This window comes from Lipomyces tetrasporus (assembly GCF_029532465.1).
Source record: "Lipomyces tetrasporus strain NRRL Y-64009 chromosome Unknown POJ06scaffold_8, whole genome shotgun sequence".
Lineage (NCBI taxonomy): Eukaryota > Fungi > Ascomycota > Lipomycetes > Lipomycetales > Lipomycetaceae > Lipomyces > Lipomyces tetrasporus.
Window position 1 is genome coordinate 1,243,711 of NW_026611603.1, and position 18,517 is coordinate 1,262,227.

General features: G+C 47.6%; 5 protein-coding genes across 5 annotated transcripts; 3 read left to right on the forward strand and 2 right to left on the reverse strand.

Annotated features, from left to right (window-relative positions):
- The first annotated feature begins 806 nt into the window (after window positions 1–806).
- Window positions 807–2,027, forward strand: POJ06DRAFT_258454 (uncharacterized protein). The gene is made up of 3 exons (XM_056188268.1): window positions 807–1,402; window positions 1,450–1,560; window positions 1,626–2,027. The coding sequence occupies exons 1-3, from the start codon at window positions 874–876 to the stop codon at window positions 1,832–1,834; spliced, it is 849 nt and encodes a 282-aa protein (XP_056042422.1). The 5' UTR covers window positions 807–873; the 3' UTR covers window positions 1,835–2,027.
- Window positions 2,028–2,213: 186 nt separating this feature from the next.
- POJ06DRAFT_258457 (uncharacterized protein) lies at window positions 2,214–4,086 on the forward strand. The gene is made up of 3 exons (XM_056188269.1): window positions 2,214–2,301; window positions 2,371–2,889; window positions 2,936–4,086. The coding sequence occupies exons 2-3, from the start codon at window positions 2,419–2,421 to the stop codon at window positions 3,608–3,610; spliced, it is 1,146 nt and encodes a 381-aa protein (XP_056042423.1). The 5' UTR covers window positions 2,214–2,301; window positions 2,371–2,418; the 3' UTR covers window positions 3,611–4,086.
- Window positions 4,087–6,352: 2,266 nt separating this feature from the next.
- Window positions 6,353–6,778, reverse strand: POJ06DRAFT_200093 (uncharacterized protein; the record flags this gene model as incomplete). The annotated part of the gene is made up of 1 exon (XM_056185176.1): window positions 6,353–6,778. The coding sequence occupies one exon, from the start codon at window positions 6,776–6,778 to the stop codon at window positions 6,353–6,355; it is 426 nt and encodes a 141-aa protein (XP_056042424.1).
- Window positions 6,779–11,080: 4,302 nt separating this feature from the next.
- Window positions 11,081–13,511, forward strand: POJ06DRAFT_199857 (uncharacterized protein; the record flags this gene model as incomplete). The annotated part of the gene is made up of 5 exons (XM_056185168.1): window positions 11,081–11,417; window positions 11,500–11,537; window positions 11,647–11,677; window positions 11,742–12,857; window positions 12,916–13,511. The coding sequence occupies 5 exons, from the start codon at window positions 11,081–11,083 to the stop codon at window positions 13,509–13,511; spliced, it is 2,118 nt and encodes a 705-aa protein (XP_056042425.1).
- Window positions 13,512–17,455: 3,944 nt separating this feature from the next.
- On the reverse strand, window positions 17,456–18,394 carry POJ06DRAFT_302825 (Isochorismatase-like protein). The gene is made up of 2 exons (XM_056190782.1): window positions 18,077–18,394; window positions 17,456–18,022 (listed from the first exon to the last, which is right to left on the reverse strand). Exons 1-2 carry the CDS (start codon window positions 18,166–18,168, stop codon window positions 17,539–17,541), a joined length of 576 nt encoding a protein of 191 aa, XP_056042426.1. The 5' UTR covers window positions 18,169–18,394; the 3' UTR covers window positions 17,456–17,538.
- Between the last annotated feature and the right edge of the window lie 123 nt (window positions 18,395–18,517).

Sequence of the window (18,517 nt, forward strand, 5' to 3'; positions counted from 1 at the left end):
TCATATCGTCGCCGATATTGCCGATATTGCCGATATTGATAATATGACATGTCTCATTACCCTGATTTACAGGGAAATTTTTTTTGGACGCACCATAGATTAATCTGTAGTACTATAATCCGTAATTTCTAACTTTAACAAATAACTGGCTTTCCATTTCATCTGACCACAATGTTTCCTTTTGAGAGAATGACTACTCGCTCGAAGCGCGTCGACTGCAGAGCCCTCAACGATGGCAGTGACGACGAAGCAGCGCCCGAAGACCGAGTCGCGAGTTCCGAGTCCAAATTGGCTTTGCAATTGGTGGCGTATTCATTAAGATGAGTATCCGCAGATGGCCGCTGCGGCTAGGGATTAAGTAGCAATCCCAGCTTCCGAGGTTGCAGTGGAAAGGCTGTTCAGTGCGGGAAGAGACTTGCTTGGTTTTCGGAGGAACTCCATGAACGCAGACACAATGAGAATGTTGATGCTAATGGGAGACAGGTACGATAATTGAGTTATTGTATGATTAGAGTAGGCAAAATGCAATTGTTTAGACCATCCTCGGTAATGATAGATCCTGAAAAAATCTTTACGTAATTATTTTGCCGATTTGCCAATATCGTCACCGTTCTGCCGATATCGTATCGGCGAGTCCAGAGGCGTTCAAGCGTCGAATTACTGCGAAATCGAGTGCAATGTGAATTTAAACAATCTACGTCCTCGACGACACGAAGACCTTCGCACGTCGCGAACGCGTCTTTCTTTTACCCTAAACACAAAGACGTACGCGTCTCTTATAAACTCATTCAACTTCTTGCTGTAACAATAGAACAGATCACTTAAGAACAGCATTTCGCACATTCAATACTATTCACAAGCTTTCATTACGAAATGGAATCACCAAAACCATCCTGCTCCACCTCAGACGAGAACGTTCCAGCTAAGCAGCACCCGACTCGACTAACGCCTGATAAAGTAATGGAAATACTTGGTCAGCAAGGGGTCAAGACAAAACGACTTCCAACGGCATACGACAACTACCGCAAGTCGGTCAGGGGCCGCCGTGGAGAGCACGGCCAGTTCCTCGGTACTGAGACAGGATTTAGCTGTTTGTCTCAAGACGACAGGGATCGTTTCAAGCCGACTCTCGACCAACTCCACGAAGCCGAGGAGATTCTACGTCTGGAGGATCTAAAGTCCAGTCTCCATTCCATCATGGAGGAATTGGAGACTAGATATGGTGTCTCTGCTTTTTCGATTGCGTCCGGACCCCTGCAATCAAAAGAGAGCGTGTACTTCGCCTCTCCTAGCGCGCAACCGTTTGTAGAGTATGATTACAACCAAATGCGGACTGTCATTCAAGACGACCACAATATGTTTTACCGGTGGAACCTGTTCCTGCATTCTCGCGATTCGTTTTGTATGTACCTACAGCACCTGAACTGAGCTATGGCTGACACTTTCAAGTCCCGGGTGACGAGAACGGTCCTCTCCCGACCAGACCGGGGCCATCTGCTGGTTCCGAGGTCCGCGGCACCCCTGATGCTGTTATGCGGAAGGTGGTTCGTCGTTTGGTTGGTATGTATCTATTTACCGGGCAACAAGTAGACACAATCTATCCAAATAACTAAGAATTCATATAGAGGACGTGACCGGCCAGCTGACGGGTCGGACTTTCTCGGAGAAGACGATTGAGCAATTCTTGTTCGAGCACGGTTTCTCCCTCGAGTTTGGCGCCGACTGGGACTTTACGCGTCTCCAGAGGGCGTATGAGACGCGTTCTCACCCTTCGTGTCGGGAAATTATCAATGCCGTCGAGGATGGTAATATCAGGGTAGTTAGATCCGAATAGAAATTCCTGGAGACAATTCGTAACACCTTCCTAGTGCGCTTAAACACCTTCGTTGCATTTGTTCGCAAAAGAATCGTAGAGATTGCGCATAACTATGACTTCCAAATTTCTGGGTGGTAAGTCTGACCTAAAACTATAATCATAATGGTGGGTTAGCCTCCTGGACCTGTACAAAACGCGGTGAACCTTGTGTTGGGCGTGTTGAGGCATAAAGGTTAGGGACAACTTATCAGTAGTGCTGGGCTCGGGCGAGCTCGCACAGCCAATTTGTGTATGGGAGAAGTACGTCCATGCACAAACTCTACTGTGTGGGAGTCATGCAACGCTACATGGCTGGGTGAGTTCTTGAGGTTAAGGGTACTTTATCGTCAATACGCACCCTGCATTCTCTAATCAGTATAAATTGGAGCGTTTAGGCAGGGAATATAGCGTAGCCAAGCAACAAAGGGCTATCATTTAGTTGATTGGTAAGTGCTTCTAAGCGCTACAGCAGCAAAACAATCTTTCAAGATTTGGGTCACTAATAACTGTCGAAGATTGCTCGACAATAACGTATCTTGCGTCCGAGGTACGTAACCTTGATAATGACTGAGCTGGATGATTCCGAGAAGACCCTACCCGAGACCCTTGTAACAATTTTGGAACCTTGTGAAGTTTCTCTTGCTTTTGATTATCATAATCGCACCATTGATGTGCGTCCAATTGCGACCGCTCTTTTGCAGTGGGGTTATGACCGTGATTCACTTGCAGGTGATCTATGGCAACGCATCACAGATTCGCGGCAGAAGATTGAAATATTAAAGAAATTATTAAGACCCTGCGATGCCCGCGCTTTATTACCATCGCCGGAGAGTGGCTTTGTTCCCCGTCGAGCTCGGACGTGGCAGGAAGTACGCTCGAAATTCCTTCAGTCTGATGACTTGAGAGCGTCTGTCATCAGTTGGACCAGAGATTTTTATTTGGATTTATTGTTAACTATAATGGCCCCTTCTCGTACGCCGACACCATCAGATAGAAGCACGTCTACAAGAAATCAACAGGTTTTCAGACGCAAGGTGAATATAAATTCGGAATGATTGAGTACAGCTAACAAATATATAGTTATTCGATCGCGATGGCGTTGTATCTTTAATCGGGAAAGTATTGGATCGCCGGTCATATCCAGCTCCACCTGGCATGAGTTATTTCTCAACATCTATTCTCCAAGGAGCGCATATTATTCACTTCAGCGCGAACAGTCACCCGGAGCTGCGAAAGGTGCTTTCTATATTTGCCGGCCAATCTGTAGAGATGCTGTTGACTGGTAGCCAAATCAATGATCCTTCCAATGGGTTGCTATTAGACGTGCTTACTCATGAATTATTTGGTTCATTTCGATTTGGTATCGAATGTCGAGACAAGACTTACCGACTTAGAAAATTATACCCGGACATAGGTCTTAGCGAACAGTTGGCCAGGCATAACGATGGGGAGGAATTATTGTTTGGATGGAAATCTCACTTGGTTCCTCCTCCTTCTTCGTTGTTGTGCAACGTTCACCTAGCTATTTGTCATGTATTGCGTGAGTCGAACGCTTTTCCGATGATATTGGCCATTCTTGAAGATGAAGAAGAATTCAATTCCGGAAACACAGATGGTGACTACTGGCTAGTTGCAGGTGCCTCTTATCTTGAGAGAAAGTTGCGAGGTTTGGCAGCTTCCAGTTATTCAGATACAGATGGCCTTGACGAAGACGAACGACTGGTTAAAGATGATCATGTTATAACTGCTAGGTGAACTCAAACGGATTGAGTCATTAGCGCAAACGTCAGGATATGGGGAATCGCTGCACATCAATCAGTCGTAGTATACATTAGATGGTAGTTCAAAATGGTATAGGAAAAACCCAATTTTCTTTTCGAGAGATTAGTGGTGGCCGTAATCTTGTACGAGATAATTCTACACTATGGAACTCTTGGCACATGATGATTAGTACTGCAACGAAGCTTAAGACAGCTATCACGATATTTTGTCATCAATATCGAGAGAATGAGGAGGACTTATTGTCAGAAAAAGACTGGCAAAATTTGCAAAAGATTCAAAACTTCCTTTTATTCTTCTATGATGCTACATTAGTAACAGAAGGACGTTGCGCTACTATTGATCTCTGATCCACACGGAGTCTGTGCGAATAATGAACGTGAGGATAGAGATGGACTTGAATACGAAGTGGACTATAGAAGGAGGCTGAGAATCTGATCTCAATGACGACCGGTCTCACGACTATTCAAGTCTGTATAACGTAATTCACAAGCGAACGGATCACACTCCACCAACATTACTACAATTAACATTTATTACAACACCACCACATTACAAGTCAATAAAACCTACGCGGAATTCTCTTCTTCTTAGACTATTACAACCTCTTGATAGGTTCGTGCATTATGGCCGGCCTTCCCGCACTTGCCACAGTGCCGCACGTTCGTAGGAGCCCCTTCCGACAGACCCCCATTCTGTCGAGTTTCCGGCTGTACTTGCTCATCCACATCCTTCTGGCCCAGCAAATCCTGTGCATCTTGTACGCTCAGTGATCCTCCAAGCTGTAGGCGTGTTTTTTTTTGGCTCTCCGGCGTTTGCTGATCGCCTCGTTGGCCCTCCGTAGCGACGAGACCTCTGCCTCTAAGAGAGCCATCCGATGCATTATTGCCTTCGTCCCCTTTGCAAATTGGTTCACCGCGTCAAGCACTGAGGTTGGGGAGCTATTCTGATGTTTGGAAATGCGAGTCTTGATAAGTTCAGACTGTGCACTTGCTTCTATGGGGTTTTGTGGCGTCTTAGAGACCCAATCTTGTGGAGTGCCAGGTGCGAGTTCGCGGGTGATGGCGTACGAAGCCTTACATCCAGCCTGGAAAGCACGCTCTCTGGATTCAATGGCACAAGGCCAGACCCGAGAACCCTCCCTGTATATCTGACTCGGCCATAGAGGCAAAGTAAGCCGTACGGAAAGCATAAAGGAAGTCGACCTTGGTCACGTGGTTAACGTGCGACCTCACAAGGTCTTCGATCTGGCGACCGTACGCCTTTTTCAGCGGGCTGAAGCACCCAAAATCGAGTGGTTGAAGGTAATGGGAGGAGTGTGCAGGCATGCAAAGCGTCACAATGTTGTGTTCTTGGCAATAGAGCTCAAACTCGGTCGAATGGTGACTCTCATGGCCGTCCAACACTAGCAGACGATGGGAGCCCTTCGTACGAGCTGCAGTATGTTTATCGAATTGTTTGATCCATTCTTGGCCCTTCTCATTTGTCGTCCAGCCATTTTCCGTCGTGCCAGTCGTACGGAAGGTTGGATTCTTGGTACCAGCTGGCCAAGTGGTACTGGCCCGCGAGGATGATGAACGGCGGGACGGCCCAGCCTTCAGAATTCACACCTTGGATCACCGTAGCCCATTCCCGGTTGCCAGGCTGTGCTAATTTGGCTCTTCCGCGGCCTTCCGAGGTAGTAACAACCATAGTGGTAGAGATAACGCCCATCATAAAACCCGTCTCGTCGAAGTTATAGATATCATCGTCCGTTATACCATATTTGGCCATCATATTCCGTACGAGCTCAAACCATTCGCAAATGACCTTCGGATCTTCGCACTTAGCTCGCTGGTAGTCGTATTTGCGAGAAAAACGCGTACGGAGCTCTGGACGGCGCCGTACGAAGTTGGTGGCCCAGTGCTTACCAACGCGGGGCGCGTCACGCTCGCGAAGCAGTCGGTTGGCCATATCTTCCACACCACACAACCTAGGCGTGAATGATCGCGCCACAAGTTCGAGTATATACTTAACAAGAGCATCTTCTTCTGATTTTGTCAATTTCTGAGAATTTGGCGTAGTGTCGCGTCGTGCAGTTCGGCCGTCGCGCCGGTGGTAGAGGGTCGTGTACGACAGGTTGTAAATCTTCGCTGCAGCCCTAATACTTAGCTCTTTGTCATTTTTAAGAGATTCAACGGCAAGATTTATTTACCCTTCGTACGGAAGTAAAGGCATGTTTTGTTGTGGCGGAGAGTAGTGTTACAAAAGAGCAGGTGGATGGCGGTGGTGTGTGATCCGTTCGCTTGTGAATTACGTTATATCTAGAAGATAATAATAATTAGAAATTAGATTAGAAATAACTTTAAATTTTTTATTTAACTTATAATAATATTAATCTTTTTTGGCTGAGGCCGCCGTGTCCAGGCCGCCGTGATTCACGGTCGGTGTAAGTAAATTTACTATGGGAAACGCTCGTACGCTGACGCTTTTAAGAGTCCTACTATGGGAAACGACTGTTTGCCCAATGTAGCCTAGTGACCTGTTACTTGCTACTTGTGACCTGGCCAGAGTATGGAGGAAATAACGTCGCCAATAAGCTTGGCTCTCCGCCTCAGACCATGTGGCGCTTAACTATGGCCATTCTATCTTACATCCCTCCAGACCCCTGAACTGCCGGTTATATGTTTAAGCATCTAGCCGAAGTCTATAGTCGAAGATTGATCCTTTATCGCTATACTAAAGGTCCAGTCGGAACCTAGGATGTGTTCTAATCATTTCCCCATACTTCAGAAAACACCAAATCACCGGAATCAACCCAAGTGCTACAAAAGCAAGCAAAGCATTCCCCCAACCTATCCCTAAAGCATCATACATTCTCCTACCACACAATGGAAGAAGAGCCCCTCCAAGACTCCTCAAAACGGTATTTGCAGCCGTCGCGCTTGCGGCATAGGTAGTGAACGCGTCGACGAGATATGTATTCACGGGCATGAAGACTGTTATCATACCTACGCCGATGAACATCGTACCTATGATAGGAACGATCCAGTGAGCTTTGCCGACTGTCCAGCCATACCATAGTAAACCAATGGGCACCAAAGAACTACCTACAAGTAGAGGCAAAAGACGATATTCTGGCTTCATCTCGCCGCCCTTTGCCATTTTATGCAGTGTCAAGTGTAACAACCCCCCTCTTCCCCGGAGTAGATTGACATGTCACTGGTGATGGATATATCACTGGGTGGTTGAGGTGTCAAGTGTGATTGATATATCACAGGGGAATGGACATATCACAGTGTGATATTGTGTGGTGTAAATTATAGTTTGTATTATCGACATCACATAGGAGATTCCGGAATCACCCGGTCTCTCAAATGTCGATCTATAAGAAGGTGCCTCTGATCTTCAAGGAGGAGGCAGACTTCAGTCGAATAGACATTCCCCCCCCCAACTTGCATACTTCTTCTAGCTACGCTATAGTGATCCCTCCCTGAACCCTTTTAGTGCAACCGCACGTTACAACTTCTGAAGTCTCTTTTATCTCAGGACTGATCACTATGGCCAGACGGAGTACCAGGTCGGTTGGCAGGAATGTCATTGTTCGGGACGCAAGTCCTATCTCAGAAAACATCAACGGTGATGGCATTGATGTTCTAGCGCCCATGAGTCTCAACAAGATGCAGCAGCTCATCGAAGAAGAAGCGCTTTCGGTCGAACAACTTCAGACTCTTAGTGATAGAATCAGAGAGGCAACGAAGGCTCGCGAAGGAACCTTACGCCGTGTTGAAGATCGGTTATGTCAGAGGTAGGTCAGTCTCCACTTCCAGGTTGTTGGAACTCTGTTCTCCACTATTTAGAGCTGGAGATCGGTTCTCCACTTTTCATGTGACTGGAGATTGGCTAATCCTTTTTGTGCAGGTTGCTGGAGATCGGCCAATCTCCACTCCTTGTCCCGATCTGGTCATCGGCTGTGCCGTGACCCACTCCATGTGGATCTTGAGCTCGGATCCGGGTACAGTCAGTTCTTAGGTTGCCGAATGTAGTAGAGTACATTCGGCGGTAGTGATGGGCGAGTGGGGTTGCTTGAGAAGTTTGTTTCTCCTCTTTTGAGGAGTATTCTTGTGTATATATAGACGTGAATGTCCGTGAGACTGGTCATTATTGAGACCTGACTCTCAGCACCCATCTCTTTAGTCCACTATATCTTTTCAGTCATATATACCCATCTCTCACAACGCCGAAGCCGACATGAGTCAGACAGTGATGACGATGACGACAGGCCCCGGAAGCGACGGGCTGACCATGATCTGAAATACACCAATATCAAAGAACTCAAATTGGGAGCTACACTGAAGCAGTGGACAAATTGGAAGTTGGAGATCAATCGGGCATTCGATGGAGCGCCGTACAAGTATGATAACGACCGCACGAAGGTGATCAAGGCGTTGATGCACCTTGGTGAAGATTGCAAGACTTTGTGGAATAACCACATACGCCGGCATCCTGATGATGAATATGCCTGGAAGACATTCATCGCTTGGATTGAGAAAACAGTTCGGGACCATGGTAACTTTGAGCTGAACACTTATGGAGAGTGGACCAAGGCGCGACAGCGTTTTGATCAGACTCCCTGGTCGTTTGACGCCTATTTGGCCAGTTTGGAAGTCGAGTTGGAGCCCACGACTGAAAGAACAAGGGCCATGGACTTTCTAAGCAAGCTACAGCCACATCTACAGAGAGTTATTGAGTTGAGTGGGGTAAATCCTCTGCCGCAGACGCGACAAGAGATGGTTGCCCTTGCCACTCGGATGTGGGAAGGCTTGAAAAGGCAAGGGAAGACAAGAGGTCGAGATTTATTGGACGAGAAGACAACTTTGCATCAGAGCAATTCGTTGTCGTTCAATCGTGGCAAGAGGGTTCAGGAGAAGGACCAACCCTTTGATCAGAAAAAAGAAAAGAACAAGCCACAAAGACTTGATGCTAAGTCATACCCGAAGGAGTTTGCATCAGGGCAGAATAACAAAGGTGAGAAGATATGCTATCGTTGTGGTAGCAGCAAGCATCTTTCCTACGATCATGGAAAAGAAGAAAAGGACCTCCATGACAAAAAGGCAGTTATGCCAAAGGAAGAGACGCCAACCATCAAGACAATCAGAGCAAGTAGACGCAAGAAAGGCCACGATAGAATGGCTGAGCGGGCATGGGAATTTACCGATTCGGAAAACGAGTAGGGCTCTCTCCTTGCCCTAGAGAAGAGCCCGAGATGCGCATTGGACGATACTTGCGTACAAGGGGCAGATTTATCAGCAGCGCAGGGGCAGAAGACATTGACATTGCCCTCGACACCTGTGCTGAAGTGGATGTTGTTGGAATTGATTTTGCCAAACGACATGGCTTGAGGCCCTATATCAAGAAATATTGCGATGTTTGAAAGTTTTATGAGCGAGTGGAAGTTGTGAACAACAATGAGGGGTTTGTGGTGATCCGTTGATCTAATTGATCATCCGGTCCCAAGGGAATTAAGAGGTCTTTAAATATACAAGAATTTGCACTTCAGAAAATAGGCTTTCTGTGACCCAAATCTGGACGTCACCGATGATTGATCATTTGACAATCCATGTCGTAACTGCTGATCTTTAACTAGTAATGATTTTCAATTACATCAGCAGGTGATGTTACCAGGCAATGTATCAGGTAACGATGATCAATCATCAGACTCTTTCTGACGTCAGTCAAAAAGAAATAAAGTCTCATGTCCAAAAGCACATTATCATGAGACCGGACTGGTAACTGTATTATCCCATCGTTCTGCAGAATTGTCTCGGTCATTGTTTGTGAGGCCGTGGCCTTTCTTACGATGGTGCGGCTCAAGTGTGGTTCAGAGTCAATGTTCAATAGGCTTCAAATGCCTAACTCGTGCTTTCCCACACGACGTTCAAGGTTTAGCCACATGCCATCAGCAAAGCTTCGATCGTCAGATCTGTCTTTGCAGTACCGAGTTATTCTTTAGTCACTGCAGAGTGTTACTCTCCTTATGTGCACCTATATTACCCTATTGAGTATATAGTTGATATTTCAACATTACTATACAATTTTGCGGTAGACTATACGATTACTTTACGATTAGGTTCTCGGTTTTGCGATTAACTTTACGAATAGTATAAAATTTTGACGGTACCGTAACCGTATCCACCCCTAACCGCTGTCGTCGAGCCACGTTCCAAAAGCTACAATATTGTAGTTCGAGCCATCGGTGCTGACAAGGACCTGATGTTGCCCGATATTCCCGTTGGAACTGCCGTCCTGACGTGGTTGGTAGGTGACACCATTGACCAGATAGGCTGATGTCATGTCGGCCGTTATGTGGTGTGGAAGTCCTACAGCCGGTTCATATTCACTATGCCAGTATGTTCTCGTGTTGACGTCAATGGCATTGATAGGAGGGTATCCTTCCTGGAAACTATCAGCGGTTACCGTGCAGCCGGCTCGCGAAATCTCAGGAGTAAGTGCAACTCCATCTAGAGGTCCGAGGATGATTTCCTCCTCTTGCAGGAGGTCATCAGGCGGGTCAACTCAAGGGACGATGCGGGTATTGCTCAGTCTTCCACTAAGGCCGACGAAGAGCAGGAGGCTGGACACCCATGTTCGTGGCTTCATGTCGATGAGAACGCCCTGCGCGGCGTTAGCAAGCACAGAATTCAAGGTCGGGCGGGACTTAGCTTGGCTTGGCACTCAGGGACCGTGCCTGGGCCCTTGGCTCAGCTAACCCTGGCCCTAACCCTTGGATGTCAGCGCACTGACCCTCCCAATGTTCGCCAACCAGACTGGCCCGAGCTCCCGCTGTCGCTCCCTTTGCCCTGTGCACCCTAGCCGAACCCTGACCTCGCCTAAATCGCCGCCCATTCACCACACCTCTTTCGCCCCAACTCATACAAAATTAGAGGTGAGCTTGCGGACATGTCGCATCCTGGATTTCTGCGAAAATTTTGTTAGTGCTCAGACATACCGTGCAGTCTCTGATTTTGGACACGGTAAACTAAACTACCCCTGAGCACATGATTAGATGCGAATATTCGGCGAATAACGAATATTATTATTCGCACTGCTCAGGATTTGCGAATAAAATAGTCGAATATCATTCGCAGCGGTTGGGACTTGCAAATAACGAATACGAATAAAGCCGGTTACTGCGAATATTCGTATTCGGAGCAGCTCTGGCGGGAACAAACAAGCAAGCAAGCAAGCAAGAAGAAGAACAATAACTACAACTGTATTAGGCCGCGGGCGAACGATACTTCTCACGATTGTCGCGGTCCAACGTAGAACAAGAACAAGCAAACAATGGTCCCAGTCCAGGGCTAGGGTTGATTCGTCACTCTACGGTGCGGTATTATTGCCGCGTACGGCTCTGCTTGCAGCCCTTCTTCTTTGAACACCTCGTACATCAGCAAAAGTGAGCAAGAAATGGCGCTCGAGCAATGGGCATTGCCTCAGCTCTCAGAGCTCATGCCTTTAGATGAAGAGTCGCTCAAGCAAATTATTGTATACACTGACGCGCTTCCCGATGCCAAGGCCGACGAGCATCTTAGAGGTCTGCTTGGTGACTCGCCACAGGCTTTGGAGTTCATTACATCTTTCAACAAGCATCGGTCAGCTGCAGCCGTTGCAAAATCCAAGCGGGCAAGCGATAGCAAGGACTCCGAACGAGTAAATGACAGCAAGGATAAAGAGTTGCCGGCCTATGCGCCACCGTCGCACCGTCGACCTCATACGAATCCTGTCATTGAAGCTGGGCACATCCGTGCAAGAGATGAGGTTCGCTTGATCGTCACTTTATACTTGAAGTGTCTTGAGCCCTCTTCAGTCAACTGACTTCCTAGCAGCAACAGATGCAGAACTTGCTACAGAGCCTTCAAATCCAGTATGGCATATATAATAGCGAGATCGAGCCCGAGCATGACACGGACTACTACTGCGATTGTCCTATTCACAACTATATGAGGTTAAAATCCAGTCGCTCTGGAGTGCAGGACATGTGGTCACGCGCAGTCATGTATCCTGGTTAGTCCACCATCTCACGACGAGTACTGTCTTTGCAGAAGCTAACGCTTTCTATTTGCCTGAGAAGGGGAGAAAGCTTACAACGACAACTATCAAACCCCTACGATATTCAGTAACAACCCGTACAGACGTCGCGTTGTCTCGCCGTATGGCTATTATCAACCTGCGTGGGGGCCTCAAAGGCCTAATCCAGATAGTCACGCGAGTTCAATTCATCAGACTATTCAGCTAAACAACACCCTTAACAGGGAAGCTCAAGGCAAGATCGATGCCAAGGAACCGAAGATCAATATCTGGGACGACAGCAAGCTAAATGTCGCAATGTCGAATATGACCATTGCCGCAGCCGGTGACCAAAAGCGACCAGCTGAGACGGCATCCGACGAGAAGCGACAGAGTATTAGTGTTCCTCTTAGGAATAATAACGCGGAGACATCTACCAAATCATCCAAGCTTGCAAGCTTCAGGAAATCTCTCGGGATCAAGTCATCTGAGGAGAAAGCGGTTGCGAAAACGACAAAGGAAATCGCTCATGCCCGTGAGCTACGAAACGCGATTCTGGAAGAAGAGCAGGGTAGATGGCCAGACGAGCAATGGCGACAAATTGTGGCTGTGTATCAGGAAAAGGTCGGCATGACTAGAAAAATAGCCCATCTTAGAGCTCGCCAGCCTATTCAGTATCTCCACCTGCTCCGAGCAGGCTATTTTGAACCTATTCCAGTATCTTGGGCTGGCGCAGTCTCCAACCCGCTCAAATTCAGCATCGAGGCCGCGGCAGGATGGAGAGGAATTACCCTTATGTGGCGGGGATACGAAGATACCGCCGAGGAACGTTTGTATTGGGTTTTGAACCATAGAGAAGGAAGTCTTGGAATGAGAATGAAGCCAGACTTCATCTCTGCGATGGACATGGCTCGCGCCAGAATGGCTTCCGCGGTCGAGCCTCCCCCAGAATACTACTCTATCAATGATACCTGCCACCTTCAGCATACGTCACCCGGCTACTCCAAGCAGGTTATGCCTGCCCCCTTTAGAGCCTACGATCGACCGGCAGTACCTGCAGATGATACCATGATCCTCTTAGATGTCTCTGGATCCATGGACTTTAATCCTGTCCGCCCGAACTATAACAAGTACCTTATTACAGGCTATTCAAGATCTACCCAGCCAAAAAACAAAGGTGATCCCAATATCTTCATCGACTCTAACTTAAAGATACTGTACTGATCTTGTTCCAGATGTTGCCAAAGCCATCATCCGACGCTTTACCGATGCGATGGCAAACCACGACCACAATTTCCGAGGCTATGATCTTACCACTTTTTCGAGTCAAGCCAATTACATCGGTATGATTAGCCACCAGAATCTCGATGCAATGTGGCGAAATATCAGAATCGGGGGCGGAACTCGAGTCATGACAGGCTGGCAGAAGGTCAAGGATCTACATTTTCAGAAACATTCCGCGTCAGCAATTCACCATCCTGTATACGGATGGCAAGCAGGTCTCGAAACTCCCATGCTGAGGTTACTGCTTCTACTCGATGGTGAAGCTACCGATATGGACGAGTTTGAACTGGATCTGCTGGGTCTCTCTTGGGCTCATGTGACGATCTTCTTGATTGGCGTCGATGGATGTCCTCATCACCATCGTCATGCTAATGAGTTGCAGAGAATCAGCGACGTCAACCACCATGTCTCTTTTATTGATGCGCAGGGCAATACTCCGGAACGGTTCGTTACTCACGAGCTACTCAAACGGCATCTTGGCTATGAAATTTCAATGTCTGAGTTCGAGCAGATGGAAGAATTGCCACTTTATTCGGTGTCAGCCTAGACAGTTTCAGACACTTCCCGGATATTTCTACAGAGTTCCAGTGGGTGGGGAATTGTAGGTGTTCGACACCGCCCAAGATTCTCAGAGACATAAAGCTGTAATCAAACTTATTGCGAACCTTTGGCTTGACGTTACAGACGGGCCAATAGCCGTCGAAGTCAGATGCATGTGTGAATCGCAGAATAGTCGCAGAATAGTCTGTCAGAATCTTATGTAAAAGAATGTTAAACTGTATTGTATTACTAGAGTGCTATCAAAAAAGAGCAGTATCGACAAAGAAGGAAAAGAGAAAAGGAGGAGGAGGATGAGCGCGCAAGATTGGCTTTGCGGGGAATCCTGGCCCTGCAGCCAAATGGTCCTGACCCCCGCTCAGGTTCCTGACATTTTCCACCCTCCCTCTAAAGAATTCGTCCTCGAATTCAGTGTCCGCCATGCAAGCGAGGGCTCGCTGAAACCCGTCGTCCTCTCTGACCGCGGCGGCCCCCGGCCCCGTGTTCCACCTCTTGCCATCGGCTTCATATCACTATCCGTGATGGGCAGGACGGGGTGATTTGGATGTGTGCGTAGGAATTCATCAGTGGGCAATGTCATAAGTGCCAAAGCGGTTCCCAAGTGTCGTCGTCCGCTTCGTCATACCCTTCCCATTTGACCCGAAAACGTAGCTTCAGGCATGTCTCGATAGGGATCGGCACCGATACACGGATAACGAATATATCCGCGAATATCCGTCAAAATTACGGATACGGATAGACATTAGGCAGATACGGATACAGATACGGATAAAGCAATCTTGATTAGTCATATCCATGGATAATATCCACAGATATCCACGTCCACAATCGCATGCACGGTCCATTCCGGTTGGCCATCGACGTACAAGAGCTGCGTGGGGTCTTCCTCAATCACCTGGCCTTCCACGGGTTCATTATAGGTTTCTAACAACTCGATATGGAAAACAGGGTGGATACGCATTTGACTGGGTAGCTCGAGTTCATATGCGTTTGGATTAATAACTCGCTTAATGAGAAACGGACCTTCTTTTTGCGATCCAACTTCTTGCACGGCCGCGCTGAACGGATATTCTTGAGGTTCAGGTAAACTCGGTGCCCGACCTGATACACCATCTCCTGGCGCTTGCGGTCAAAATCCTTCTGGTTCACCTGTTGAGCACGTGCAAGGTTATCTTTGACTATTTCGTGCACATGAACCAGCGTACAGTGCCTCTTCGACGTTTGTGACTCCTTGCCTTGGTGTTTCCCACAAATGGTTCGATAACGGGGTTGTACCCATGTTGGACGAAGAAGGGTGAGAATCCAGTGGCCGAATGACACGAATTATTATAAACGAACTCGGCGAGGTCCAACCAGTCTTCCCAGTCATCCTGAAGGAAATTGACGAAAGCACGCAGATAAGCCTCGATAGCATGATTCACAGCGTTCAGTCTGCCCATCGGTGGATGGATGATAAGCTGTAGAAAACCGCAAGTCCATTCGCAGGTCTGTACTTAATTGTCTCCAAATGAATTCAACCATCTAGTATCTCGATCCTTTTCTGCGTCTCTTTCATTTAGTTCATGATCAAGCCGACAAGAGATATGCATGCTTTTGATTCTCGTAACAAGTAGAGTCAGGGTTCATCAAGACCATCCATTGCAGACCTGAATTGCAGGGGTAATTTCCAAGAAGAGAGGTGATTATCCCTTCAATCTAGACCTCGAAATTAACCCCTGCTAAAGAAAACCAGTAACAGCATGAGTTCTGGTGGACGAGTAAGTCCAACCACAACGAACTGCGTATACAGTCCCATGTCACTTAGGGCTATCTGCCACACGTCACTCTTAAGATGTGATGTAACTGCACAAGAGTAACATCAACGAACTCCTGAGTTGTAACTTGGCAAGCTTTTAACCGCATGACGCCTACACTCGGATTCGTCCGCTATCTAAGCGAGTGAGTCTAGTTCAAAGTGGCGTCGGTTCGTGATGACGCACAGCCTCCGCATCCAACTTTTACATCTACTGTCCGATAACACCACGTGCATCGATGCAACCCTCTCAACGATAAATTCACTACCGTGCACGTCAGAAGCCGTACTCTAGAGCAAGGACAAGAGCTACAGGTCCAGAGAGAAGATGGGAGGGCAGGGGGGGTAGAAGCGCGGGAAGATGGGATCTGCAGACAGGGAGTGCGCCAAAGGATGTGGCACATGCGGTCAGTCCAGCCAGGGCATAACTCGCAAACTTGTTGAATAGTGGTAGGAGGGTCCAAGGGAAAGGATTCTGAGTGATTTGAATTAATTTGATGGCGTTATGACTGTCTTCGTAAGCATTATAGTCAGATAATCGTGACCAGGTTTCTCATTCTATTTTTGTCTCGGCGAGAGCGGCAGAGGTCGGTGCGTGTTAGGTCCGACATCCGTTCTGGCATCTGGGCCGACGGCACCCCCGCACGGAATAATAAGCCTAAGCCGCTCTTATCTTATTGGTGACACGCCATTATTTTGGTGTCAAAACTTTAAGGAAAAATGGCACAAAATTTTGACCTTTTTTCAATTAATTATAGAATATACCGATTATCCGCCATATCCGCCAAAATAGTGGATCGGATATCCGCCTCTCTGAGGGTTTCGGTTTAACATCTCTAGTCACTGCTCGCGACCAATTTGAAAAGGAACACTTTGGGTAGAGGATCAGGAAACAAGGGAGCAGATGTGAGACTCACAATGAGGAGCATCGTTTAGTCTTAAGCGGGACGAAATTATCATCGTTGTAGCTGATTCTCTCCGCGAGGAGTGTGAAGGTCCACCGTTAGCTCTTCCCGAATTTGACAAGCTTGTCCATGCGGCAGCAGTCGGTCCGGAGAAACAGCAAGGGCTTGCCAAAGTCCAAGCTCGATCCAAGTCATTGTCAGTTGAACGCGAGGGTCCGAGAGATGAATCGCCATCATGAGTCTCTAGTCGAACAGGGCCAGCTCACAGGACAGTAACCTTTGTCTCTGGGACTAGCAAACGGTGTGAGAGTATGACCGGGCAGAGCGAAGTCCGTCCTGATTCTCCCAAGAATTTCACTGCTCATTCTGAAATGAGTTACTTCAATTGCAGACCGTCGTTACAATCGCGGAGGAGTGAGCCCTCAAGAATCGGTACAAAGGTCCCTTGTGCGGCCACCAACGGCGTCAACATTGTCATCATCGTCGTTACGTACATTTGCATCGTACTCTCCTGTTGACGAAGAGAATGGCCACTACTCCACAGGGACCGAGGTGGCCGTAAACCGACGAGGCAACTCACCACGCACCCTCCCAAGTCTCTGTCGTCCACGTCTCAATCCCCAATTTTCCTGGAGCTGATATACGGTGACCATGCCATCACTTGTACCATCAATCCAAACAATCTAGCCGGAAACAGACCATCAAGTCTCTGTTTCATAAGTCCGGAAAACGCTTTCACTACCCGAGAATTGCCCAGTAGCCCTATACCACTTTCGCTCTAGTATGGCCTCCGTGGTCAAATCATGTCAGAAGCAATGCGATGCGCGCAGCACAATCTACAGCAAGCGTTGTACAGGGCATTGCGGATGGAGGTGATAATAATGATGCAAGTCCAGGCGCTACACCAGTAACCGCAGCCAATATCATGGAGTTCCACGTCTCTGCAGTCTGCGTCGTCAACTTCATCTTTAGACGTAGCACGACGAACATCGATTGGAGCGCTAGTTGGCGTGTAATACTTGTTCACTGCTTTTGTCGAATGGCCACCGATGTCATAGCGTCGATTACCAACGGTTCTGCAATTCTTTGTTCCACAGCGCCTTAAGAATTGACTCGTCTGTAAAATCTTTGCCGGTCCAGAATAGCACTGCGAGACGGTGGAATAGCACTGCGAGACATTGGCGCATGCGATCAGAAATTTCTGGTATACCTGGAACATTAACTGGAAATATAACCTTAGCGGTTCAGTATGAGTCTATTTTCAACAAACAAGACGTACTTTCTAACCATATACAATTAAAAGACATTACAAACATTCTCTAGCTAATACTAGAACTCTCCACAATAGTGGCGAAAGCATCTCCAAGCTCGGCCAGCGTAATCTTTACCACCAACTCCGCTTCCGCTCCGGGAATATCCCTATCCCCGACGGCGTCGGCAACGATGAGCACATCGTACCCCTGCTCAGCAGCTTGCCTGGCCGTAGTTGAAACACAGACATGGGCCATATATCCTGTCAACACGAGCTTATTCTTTCCCGTGTCTTTGATAATGGCGCCGAGATTGGTACCAGTGAAGGAACCAGGAAACTGCTTTTCGACGACTTTCTCTCGAGCATTAGGCTCAAGCTCACTGAACACCTTGGCTAGCTCAGTGTCGGGAGTGAACACCGGTGCACCAGGAGCGGTCTTGTGCACGATATGAACGATGTCTCCGTCAGCATCTCGATATTTCTGCAAGAGAGATGAGATTGTTCTTCTCGTGGAGTCGACATTTTTGGTTTCCAGGTGACCCGTGGCGTATCTAGGAGAAATCGCGGTTAGTCCAACAAATATTCGAGTTTTCCAGTGAGCATACTCATTCTGAGCGTCGATAATGACCAGGACACTGTCCTTGGTGGTGGCAGTAGATGGTGAGACACCAATAACTTCCCGGAATGCTTTAGCCATTTTTGATAAAAGACGGACTGCTGGTTTGCTTGGGAATGCGGAATGGCAAGCTGTTGAATTTCCTTGGAGGACTCGAGGAGATATCTCGTCGGTTGTAGTCTAACCAGGGACAAAACGATTTCAAAATGCTTACTCTATCTAATAGTTCGATACATAAGACGTTTGGGAGAAACGCGAACCAAGGCAAATTGTAAATTGCGTCAAAAATGGCGTCATGTAATTCTTGGAACCCATCACCAACACCAAAACTCAGGGCCCAAAGTTTATTTTGGCGTGCTTTGCTGTTGCTGGGTGAGCCTGAATTACCCGGGATAAACAGGCCAAGCGTAGCGCAAATTCTTCAAGTAAG

Bases quoted from the DNA above. Each gene is read 5' to 3' on its own strand.
- POJ06DRAFT_258454 (XM_056188268.1), top strand. From the start codon at position 874: ATGGAATCACCAAAACCATCCTGCTCCACCTCAGACGAGAACGTTCCA. The intron at 1,403-1,449 runs GTATGTACCTAC...GACACTTTCAAG, and splicing joins GCATTCTCGCGATTCGTTTT to TCCCGGGTGACGAGAACGGT. The intron at 1,561-1,625 runs GTATGTATCTAT...GAATTCATATAG, and splicing joins GGTGGTTCGTCGTTTGGTTG to AGGACGTGACCGGCCAGCTG.
- POJ06DRAFT_258457 (XM_056188269.1), top strand. From the start codon at position 2,419: ATGACTGAGCTGGATGATTCCGAGAAGACCCTACCCGAGACCCTTGTA. The intron at 2,890-2,935 runs GTGAATATAAAT...ACAAATATATAG, and splicing joins AACAGGTTTTCAGACGCAAG to TTATTCGATCGCGATGGCGT.
- POJ06DRAFT_302825 (XM_056190782.1), bottom strand. From the start codon at position 18,168: ATGGCTAAAGCATTCCGGGAAGTTATTGGTGTCTCACCATCTACTGCC. The intron at 18,023-18,076 runs GTATGCTCACTG...GATTTCTCCTAG, and splicing joins ATTATCGACGCTCAGAATGA to ATACGCCACGGGTCACCTGG.